This window comes from Anoplolepis gracilipes, chromosome 3, assembly GCF_047496725.1.
Source record: "Anoplolepis gracilipes chromosome 3, ASM4749672v1, whole genome shotgun sequence".
In the NCBI taxonomy this organism is placed as follows: Eukaryota; Metazoa; Arthropoda; class Insecta; order Hymenoptera; family Formicidae; genus Anoplolepis; species Anoplolepis gracilipes.
This window is the reverse complement of record NC_132972.1, coordinates 1,768,585-1,779,774: the sequence shown is the minus strand read 5'-3', so window position 1 is coordinate 1,779,774 and position 11,190 is coordinate 1,768,585. Positions and strand designations below refer to the sequence as shown.

The 11,190-nt window shown below is 45.7% G+C and overlaps 1 protein-coding gene across 3 annotated transcripts in view; it reads left to right on the top strand.

Annotated features, from left to right (window-relative positions):
• The first annotated feature begins 1,924 nt into the window (after positions 1-1,924).
• Positions 1,925-11,190, top strand: part of Glut4ef (Glucose transporter 4 enhancer factor) — an 85,126-nt gene continuing 75,860 nt past the window's right edge. The window contains exon 1 of one of the 3 annotated variants that reach the window (XM_072887891.1): positions 1,925-3,524. In XM_072887891.1, coding sequence (XP_072743992.1) covers positions 3,126-3,524 — 399 coding nt within the window. In that variant the 5' untranslated portion in view covers positions 1,925-3,125. The other 2 variants (XM_072887892.1, XM_072887893.1) reach the window with 2 other exon arrangements.

Below are 11,190 nucleotides of genomic sequence, written 5' to 3'. Positions count from 1 at the left end.
TAGTAAAACTAAAAGATGCTAAACAGCAGACTTTAAAAATATATATAGGTATACATCATATAGTATATAGTACATGTAAACAACTCGTGATATGAAATTGGATTCGTCGCAGTGATGCGGAATTTAAATGAATCACGCTTGTTAAGAATCGACAGAGACAGAGACATCAGGATAATGGATCGCGGCGCGTTAACGATGTAGGACAACGAGAATCATCGGGGCTTTCGGTAAACGACGCTCATTACCCTTTGGCGCGTCTTCCGTACTTATAATGAGGGTCAGCGGTTACACCGAGCTAACTAGCGAGGCGCGCATATTGCGCAACGTGTCCACGGAAATAAATCTAGGATAGGCTGCTGGGAACGCGCGTGGACCGTTGCCTTCTATTTCGCCGGATCGCTACTCCTCCTCCGCGCTCCCCTTTCTCCCTATTCCCCTCCCCCATCCACCATCGTAACATCTTCCGGCCATTTTCATCGCGCGTCGCGCGTCCTCCGCGACGCCATGGCGATCAACGCCGGGAAAGCTTCACCTTCGCGAGCCAACGCCGGGCGGACGATGATCGATTGACCGCCGACAGAGGTCTCGAATTAATCTGGCATTAATAATCAGCCCTCGTCTCCGAGGGTCTTTGCAACTGCATTCGACAAGCGTAAACAATCAGGGATCCCGTCGATTCAGACAAAATGCGTTTACTACGCATCGGAGATGGGAGTACGCGCGACCGGGGCCGGGGCCGGGGCCGGGGCCGGGGCCGGGGCCGGGGCCGGGGAACGAGAACGACGACGTTGCCATCGTCGTCGCACATAGCTCTCGCAGACCGTCCACTCTCTCGCGTTTCGTCACTGGCGCCCTCAGCTGACGCGCGTCCCCTCGACTCTCGGCTCTCGGCTCTCTACATCGCCGGCCAGCGACTCGCCGCTCGCCGCAAAACATGCATATGCATCTCTTTGAGTCGTCTCTTCGAACGCTCGATTTTCTTACATTTAACGAGAAACGATGGGAAAGGATATAACACGTACACGTACACGTACAACAAGCGACGAATACGATTCGTACGTGTACACTCGTTACCGCGAAAGGTAAGGCTTTTGTAAAAATGTCTACCGCTGGCAACGCTCCGCCTCGAAACGTCCAGACGTCCACGTGCAGACCCTCCACTCGCCGCGTGTCGTCATCGAGCGACTCAGCTGACGCAAAATGGCCGAACAACATTGACAGCTGAAGCAGAAAGCACAGTTTTCTCTGTAGGAACGCGATGCAGAGCACGGCCGAGATCATTTCGCTGTTCGATACGCATATCGCGAAACTTTGGTAGCGGCGCTTCTATAAAATACGACGTATTTCGCGAGAAATACGATACAGTATGGTATCGAAGGATCGATGGGACGGTCTCGCGAAGCGAGGTGCTTTGCCGAGCGGCCGGCCGCTGGTACTGGTATTGTTTCGTCACCGACATTCTCAGCTGACGGCGAAACAACCGCCTGGGCGTTATTTTGCGTAACAGCTGATCGCCGCATCGTGCCGAGTTGGTTAAAACCCCTTTTCTACGTTATTATCCGTTTGCTGAAACTTGATTCTGAAAAATCAATCATGAAACATTTCGCGTGGAATATTCGTACGAGAGATGGACGCATAAAAGTCGACGGTCGACGTTCGGCGTCGCTTCGCAGAAACGCCGGGGTCGAAGCCGGGGGCCGGGGGCCGGGGGCCGGGGGCCGGGGGCCGGGGGCCGGGGGCGGGGGCCGGGGCCGGGGCCGGGAACGCCGAGCCGCCGAGTACGCACGACGAAGCAGAGCGGAGGAGAGGGGAGACGCGGCGGGAGAGGGGAGGGGAGGAGAGGGAAGGGAAGGGAGTGGAGCGTCTCGTCGGGCAAGCGCTCTTTGCCTAAGCATTCTAGCCTGCGATTTTTTCCCGTTTCTCTCGTTGTCCGGGCGGAGGGCCAATCGGAGTAAGTAGGTCAGAGCGAGCGGCCAATGGGCGCTCGAGGCCGGGTCACGTGGCTTTGTTGTTATCTATCAGCTGTTTTTCCCGGACGGGCGGGCGGCCGGCCGGCGCAGTGAAAGCCGCTTGGCAGTCTGTCCTCTCAGTCCCTCCCGGTCGCTCAGCTGTGCATCACATGTCGGCTACCGCGAGTCTTTCTCCCGTACGGATTACTGTTAAACGTACGACCGCGACCCGGCTAAGCCGTCGTCTGACTTCGGATTACTGTCTACTATCGGCGCGCGTCAGCCCCGTATTATTATGCTGTCAGCCAACGTGTGTACGGCAACGCATCGCCACGAATCGATCACGAAGTGCCTCGAATATGCGGACGGCGTGACGAACGCGGGCGACGGTGCACGCCGCTTTGTTGATACGCTGAGTTCTGTGTTCAGGCCGCGGAGGCCGCCGCGTCCCTCCAGCGTCTAGAGAGCCCCGCGCGACTCCTTTTTCCCTTCGCAAATTTAAACTGCCACCGTCGCCGGTGGCAGGTATATATATATACAAGTGTGATCGGTGCGTGACGAAAAGTTGGACGGTACGATGACCTAAAGTGGGATAGAAGAGAAAAAGAGCGATAAAACGTGCCGGCCGAGTGACATCCTCGCCGCTCGCTCGTGACTCGTCAGAGCCGGCGTCCTTCGCAAGTGCGCGTCGCCGAGAGTGTCGGGCACGCTTGACAAGCGTGTAACGTGTTATTCTTATCCGTACTTTGGAGGTTTCAAACTTTTGCGTCGTCACGCGTGCTCCCGCTTAATCGGGGTGACTTTATGGAATCTGCCAATGTGCCGCCGTGCTCCTCGTGTCGGGGTCGTGAACGATTATCCTTTTGAACATTGTTGAACGGAGAGAGTGCTTCGTACGTTGCGTGTACATCGCGAGTGGACGTGGAAGGAACAGGGTTTATATTGTGTCGCGCGTCTATCAAGTGCCACGCGCGCAACAGGACACTCCGCGCGAGACGAAGACGTACTCGATCTACTGATCGCCGACCGCCAACCGCCGAGAGAACGCGGAACCAAGATCGATCGATCCATCTATCGATTTACGCAACAAAGCACGTATATACACGCATACACCCGCACGCAAAACACAGGCACATCGACCGAGTGATATCGCGTCATCGGCAGAAGCTGCGAATAATGTCGACAGGCAAGAGGCTGGCGAAGCGCAGCATAATCGGCACCAGGGTGTGCGCTCCCGGCGAGGACGGCAAGTACTACAGCGGCGCCATTTACGCCGTGAAGACGCCGCAGACCGCCTCCGTCGAGTCGCCGCCGGGCCAGAAGAGCGTCACGCCAAAGACCCTCTATTCCGTGCGCTTCGACGTCGTGCCGGGTGGATGCCCGCCGAGTCCCAGCACCGAGTACTCGGACCGCGACCTGATCGGCCCCGGCTTCGGCTCCGTTACCAGCGCCCGACTGGTAGCCGGTCAGAAGGTATATCTCACGTACAACGGTAGGGAGATCCACGCGGAGGTCACGGAACATCGCCAGCATCTCGACGAGGTGGATGTGGTCATTGCCCCGAACGGACAGGAGGTGAGTTTACATTATGCGTCTATGTATGTGTATATGTATATGTAAAGTCTTGATCGTCGTCGCGCGGACACACGTGTGACAAGTGTGACAAAATTTATCGCTGGCGTTATTCCCGCCGAATTACGCGCCGTAAATTCTAGTGTTGTAAAAGAAATAACATTTAAATTATTTGGTTGAATATTTTTTTTTTTTTTTTCCCCTGAGAGAGACGATTTAAGGTCATTCTCCGCGTACATTTTGCCGACGAAAAGTATTCGAATATTAAGTATTTATTAAAATTAAAAAATTTATACAAGAGAATGTTGTTAATCACCCTTATGTACGTGCTCTATTTTTTTTTTAAGTATATTTTACTGTTAATTGCAGTAATATTTTTTACGCCATGAAACTTTAAAAAACTTTATAGGATATCTGCTCAACTCGAAAAACAAACTTGAAAGTTGTACAAATCTTGAAACAAAATTGCATATGCAATTTATTCGACGAACAAGCACTTCTTTTTTTTGCAGTACTTTTCTAACTTATTGTTATCTAGCTTCTAGAATGACGCGATGCGATGCATTCTTAAAACTGAGATGCGTTCTTTTTCTCTCTAAAAAGTATCATTTCAAATAAACTTGGATAAGATCGAAAGTCGCGCAGCTTTGCATTTTTATTTGCGTAGAAACCGCATTCGAAAGGAAGAGCTCTCGCGACACGTTATTGCGATGTCTCGGGGGAACCGGTTGTAGACGCCACACACATGTCACAATGCGATTGGGGTATTCTTAGCGTCCGACGGGTTTAACGATCCTTGAGAGGATTAACGAATCGAAGGCGTAATGCGGGCATACTGTGGCCGGCATACTACGAGATACATCGTGTATATCGTGGCGTCATATCCCGGGTCTCCATCTCTCTCGCTCCAACGCAGATTAGCGCCCTGTCAAAGAGCGCGCTTGCGCGCGCGCTACCGCCCGTTTCGCGAGATGATCGTGCGAGCGTTTCACAACGGAGCAACACGCTCGCCCGATAACATCGAGCGGCCAGTATCACAAGATCTAATTTCATCAGGGATCAGATTTATGCCACGGTTTTCCTCCTTTGACAGAAACTGATCTAATAAGATGCGCGCTCGCGCTCGCGCTTGCGCGCGCACGCGTGCTGCTCGAGGTAATCCGAATTACAAGGAGCTTGTAAAGCTTCGCGAATGGAAAAAAAAAATCCTACGTAATCGGCGACAAGATGAAGAGAATATGGGCGAGGTATATATGAAAAAGAAAGAGAATCTCGTAAAAATCGTCGACGCGAACTGCCGGGCGGCCAGGCGGCCGGGCCGGCGACGGGGACGCGCGCGCGTGTGTGTCGTTAATCAGAAAATTTAATTTTCGTGACCTCGTTCCTAAAGTGGACGATCGAGTGGCTGGCCCATTTACGCGGTGCGCATGAGCGCGCGGTCTCTCCTCTCGCCCTGCGTTGATGGGATAGATGATGGTAGAAGAGAAGGGAAGCGAAGCTTCACCTCACCACGCGTTGCATCCCAATTCGAACGCGTTGCTAGATGCCTGGCTTCGAGACAGAGCCGGAGAATCCAGCCGCGCCTCTCGTGGCCTTATTTCCCTTCCCACCGTCATTTTCGGTAGAAGAACTTTTCCAACGATAAGGAGACGATTATGTATATCAAATGAGATGACAAAGTAAACTTTGAAATATTTTAGCCCTTATCGGTCCTCTATCTCACGTTTCTTTTTTTAAATCTGCCGATTATTTCCGCTTGCTCTTAGATGTCTGAATTAAATAAATTACTGTACATGTATATTAGTTGCATATAGTATGCATTTAAAAAATTTTTTAAATTGTAACTGATTCCCGAGCTCTCTTTTTCTTTCTTTCTTTCTTTGATGGAAAATATAGATTTTTCTAAACGCGCAAATATATACAGCAATTATTTTTTGTATATTGAAATGTGAATAATTTAAAATTATTCCATATCTAAAAAGTTTAATATAATTACGTTATTCTCGTCGTTAGCGCCGTAATAATTTATGAAATCAATATTAGAAACTCGACACACACACACACACACAAGTATTAAAACGATACAGTAAATTTACAAAATTGTCCAAGAACCGTTTTGCACTATGAACCCGAGACGGTAAAATTGAAAGTCGATAAGAACGGACGGGTTAACGAGTGGGTTAACAGAGGGAAACGCTCCTCATCGTGTCGTTGACGTCACACGACTCGCGATCCGTCAATTTTCTCTCGGCTCGAATTACGGGCCATTCTGCCGCGTGCATTTTTGCACGCTCATGAAAACACAGTATGCCGTGATAAATGCCTAACGTGAGGAATAAACCGTTGCGACTAAAACTTTCCACATGCTGACAACCGTTTTGTACTATTCATTCTTATACATAATCAGATATCTCTGTTTCACACAAATAGTATCAATTTAATGAACAGAGTAATTCATTATATTCAAATAATAATATTAATGTTAACTTTCTTTCTCTCTCTCTCTCTCTCTCTCTCGCAGTAATCGGTTTTTAATGATTGATAGGTTTCCTCTTCCTAATCCCCCTATTTACGAAATACCCGCTGATCCTTATTAAAATCTTCCTTTTAAGCTTACTGCTACGTCAGAATTTCTTGACAAAGGAAGTTTTATCCCCGAGCTGTAGTCTTCGTCTACCATTACGCTCGGTGAAGCGTGCCGGAGAAATATACACGTAGTCGCGATACCGCTACGTATCGGCGCGCCAAGATTCGTAATGAGAGGCACTGGCCGGCGGCAGCTCCGCACTCCGCACGCACGCACGCACGCTCGCATGCGTGAGCGTGCGAGCGGGTACGCAGCGATAGCCGACGCCGCGGCTTTTATGCGCGCGCGAAGCGGATACGGTAGTACTCGCCCGGTGCACCGGCTACCGGGGGTGACCCCACGTGGAACGCATTAACGCAATATCTCTCTCTCTCTCTCTCTCTCTCTCTCTCCGTTAGACAGCTCAGGCGTGACCGACGAGCGGCTCCATTTCGCAGAAACCGTGTTCGCATCGTGGAAAAACGAGCCGTATCCGTACAGTACGCGTCCGGTTTTTCGCGACTTTTATTGTATCTCTCCCTCCCTCCCTCTCTCTCTCTCTCTCTCTCTCTCTCTCTCTCTCTCTCATCCTTTCTCTCTTCTTTCCGCTTCTCTCCTCCGACTGTGTCACGCGTCGCGGTGCCATTCTGCCGGAATCGCTCGACCAACTATGGTGCGTCCTCTATGATTTATACGATTGGATTCCTACCCGGCAAATATGCGTGATATCTTGTACTACGCAATAAGGAACAAAGTGTCGCTGTCACTCGGCAGTCCCGGCCATAATTTTTGTCTCGACCGTGGTGAGGTAAGCGTCTTACATGTAAACTCTTTTCGCGTAACCTTGCAATTTTTGCGAGACGTCACATGTGCGCGAATACGCGTAAATAAACGGTCGACGTCGAACCTCTCGATTCTTCGAGAATCGTAAGGTGTTTTTACGACCCGCGCCGGTTCTAATCGCGAGGCGCCGCGATTAATGGCTCGATAGAAATCCAAGGCGTAATAACGATCCTTCAACGAGATATCTCCTAGACATTTGTTTACGTGTATAATATGTTATATATAGTCAGAGGAGAATATACAGCCCGCGTGTGTACGGCAGACTTTTAATGACGTCGCCGCCGGTTCGACGAAGGTCGCTCAACCGTGAATCGATAAATAGCGGAGCTCGTTAATGTAAATACATGTAGGTGGTGATTTTCGAAGCTCATACACGCATGCTTCTGCAGTATATCTTATTGCGCGTAATAAGTTTATGCGAAACGCAGGTATTTTCCTGCACTTCATACACCAGACTTGACGACGAAATGCTAATTCACCATTAACCTTTAACTGTTTGGCGCGAATTAAAAATATTCGAGTAAGTATTAAAGGCGCTTTCAGCATATGTTTATAAGCGATATACATACATATAATTTCATAAATTATCATCTATTTTATTAAATTAATTTTTAACGTACAAGTAGTCGGTCAAAATTAAATTTCTCATATTTTTACCAAAGTATAAAAATATAACTTTTTTATTAATGCTACATTAATATTAAATTAATATTAAATTAAAGGAAATGTGAACAAAATAAAGAATAAAGTCTTTATCGTACAAATATATGCAGTCTGTCATATTATTGATGTATAAGCAGCCGAGTTAATGATTAACGTTAATGATTGAAATATTAGAAAATATTATAAATGCTTTTGATATATAATATGTATTAAATCATAGAAAAATTTTGATTTCATATTGCAATTAAAATTTACGTGCAGAGATGAAGGTATGCATAATTTAAATAACGTGTTTTAATTGTTAATCTTTTGACTCTCCATGATATATACGTCAAGATTTTAATTATGACATTAATAATTAAATTTATTAATTGGTTCGATATATGTCAAACAATAGTGTCGTTGCCAAAAAAACTCGACGACATTTATAACACACCTTTAGTCATTCGATCAGTCATCACGTTTTCATCCGAGGCAAGTATAGATTTCACTACTCACGGTCATGACTTATCAATCGCAACCTTGCAAGGTGAAGTCATTCAAATATGCAAAACGTCAACACACTGACGCAAATGGATGGTCACGCATGACGGATGAAGTTGAGTACCGCTGAATCGCGCATTTTATTGCGACGAGATAATATGATGCCGAGAACTCTACGCGTAAAGAAAGCGATGTTTTTCGTAAAATAAACATATATACACCCTTTTACATTTTTGCATAAAATTTACATTTCAAGTAATTTCAAAGACACATAAATTAAATTTATAATTAAAAATCTTTCCAGAGACGATAAAGAACTTTTCATCGATAAAAACTCTTTCTCATCTTTTATCGTATTTTATTAAAAGAATCGTCTTAAATAAATAAAAGTAAGCGTTGATTGAATATATGTAATTAAATTAATCAAATTAATTATAAATTTTTTTGCTTGGAAAATTATTGAATTTACAAGAATGTCTTTTTTTTTCATATTTATTATACATATATTAAGTATTTATTTTTTATTTTATATTTTTATAGGTACATTATTATATCCTTTTATATATATTATCTGTCAAGAAGTATTATATTATTGCGGAGGGAGGAAACATTTTTAAATTTATCAAATTTGTGTGAATTTGGAATTTTCGCATTATATTCACCACAGTTCCACCGTCAAATGCAGCGAATAAGCGAGTAAATGGCGAAAAAGGCACAGCTGATTTCCACCTGCTTCGGATGCATTTGCACTGGCAACGACGGACCGGCAGGAATTCTGTGATGCTATGCAATTTAAGAGTGCGTTTCGCGGAAAGTGCGCTGTACGGCCTGTACGGCCGCGCAACCGCCACGGAAATATCCGGCTGTGCATTCGAAATAATGGCCGCGTTTAACGGTGTCACTGGTCACCGGTACGACACGGTACGATATGCGCCGTGCGGCGTGAGTCGATTGAGTAAGAGAATCCGCGCGAGCGCCCGCACGCTTTTCTCGTGCGTGAATCCAAAGATAGACATCCCGGCACCGGCCGGCCGCCAGCCCGAACCTCACTGCCCCCAATTATAATACATACATGTACAGCGTTCGTGCGCGCGCGCGCGCGCGCATCTACGCGGACGGCGCGAGACGTAAACAACGCGTCGAGTGCGTGCGGGAGTCGCGTCTACCAGCGTGTCGTCGGTAGACGCGAATGAACCAACTTTGATGATACGTAAAGGCGAGGTATCGATAGCAATTAGGGTAACCTAGGAAAAGATGGCCATAGGCTGTAATTTTTTCAATAATCGCTACATCATGCGCTTTTTTAATCATTATCAAAGATAATCGATATTTACAGTAATTTATGTGCATACGTTGTTCGAAATAACGATATCGTGAATCTTATATCATAGTTTTTCATTTGTCCACTTAAAACTGTTATGACGTCGAATAAATGACAGTTAAGCTGTCGTAATCGACGTTAGACGTATTATAAAGATATGTAAATTATTATATGATCTATAATTTTTATTTTTGTTTTCACTATTTTTTTTATAAGTTTTATGGCAATCTTACCCGAATTTACCCTATTGCGATTCAAAACACGATTTCGCAACCGATTTTAAAAGACGAAAGCTTGCTTTCTTTTCTTACGTTTTGTAAATTGTTGAAATTAATGTTTATAGCGGTTCCTCTTACACACACACACACACATATATATATATATATATATATATATATATATATATATATATATATATAATGTTGATTCGTAATATTGAGTAACATTATTGATTGGTAGTTTCAAAAGCGTTTACCCATCTGGTACTTTGTTTCGTCATTGACCCAGTATCGGAAAGCAAGCTACGTACAAATATAGTACAGAAATTGTTACGAGTATTACTAGTAATTGGATAATATCACGGCGTATTATTAACGAAAATTACTGACTCCGTGTATGTGTATGTGCATGTGATATCTGTGTAGTACGAGATTAATGTGCAAATATTTGGTCGAATTAACCGGTGCGTCTGCCTTTGCGTCGCGCAAAGGACGTCTCGCGGATGTTTCTTCGTAAAATCGCGCAATCGGCCCGCGTTATCTAGGCCGGAGGCTTTAACGCTTCCGGCAAATAACTTGGTCTTATCTCTCTGCCGGTGCGACCTCCGGAGTTTTAATATCTTCTTGCTTTTCGTCGTGGCTTCGCTTATCCGCGAATAGCCGGTTTGTTTGATTCGTGTCGGAGAGCCTACTCTCGCGTCCATCCAACACAGCTGTCGACAGCCGCAAGATGATATCCAACGGGTAATTCATCGCTCCAGTTACTCTCGCCGTGACGGCAGGTGGCCAATCTCTCTTGTCTTGTCAAGGTTATCGCCAAGTTAAATGTTAAAAATCCATCATGGCGAAGGTACGTTCACGTCACTTTCCACCAATCGGAAATTTTCGCCACAAGCCGCCTGACGCGCGTACATCCGGTTTAGATCGCGGCTGCTCGTTTAGGATAACGAAAAAGAAATATACTTATTGTCGATCGGAGAAAGTTTGCTCCTGGCTATACGATAGCTTCCACAAATTATCATTTCTCGAATATTGATATCCTTGAGCTAAATGTGATATGAAAGGTATTCATAAAACAGGCAATTAAATTTCTACAAAATATACCGAGAAAGTTATATGGAAAATGTTTGTACGTAAAAACTTATTACAAAGCACGTCATATATTTTTCGATTTTATTTTAAAAAATTGATTCTCTTACGATAATATATTGAACGCGATTATCACGTTTGACAAATAAACCTGGAAAATTGAACGCTTAACGTTAAATGTACGGCAAGAATGCGAGTTGCAGACATAAACTGTCGCATTGTCGAAGATCTAAAAGGATATTCGCGATGATGTGAGAGATTTCGCGGCGCTGCGCTGAATTATGTCATACGTGCTCGCATCATTTGGTCGGTAAATAGGTTACGCAAGATGGATCGTGGATATCTACTTTGCACGCTATTAAACCAGGCCAGCATCGCCGGCGTGTATGCACGCGTTGTTCGCGAGTAACAGCGAGTCTAAACGCATGATAAACAGCACGAGAGAGAGAGAGAGAGAGAGAGAGAGAGAGAGAAGTCGTTCCACAA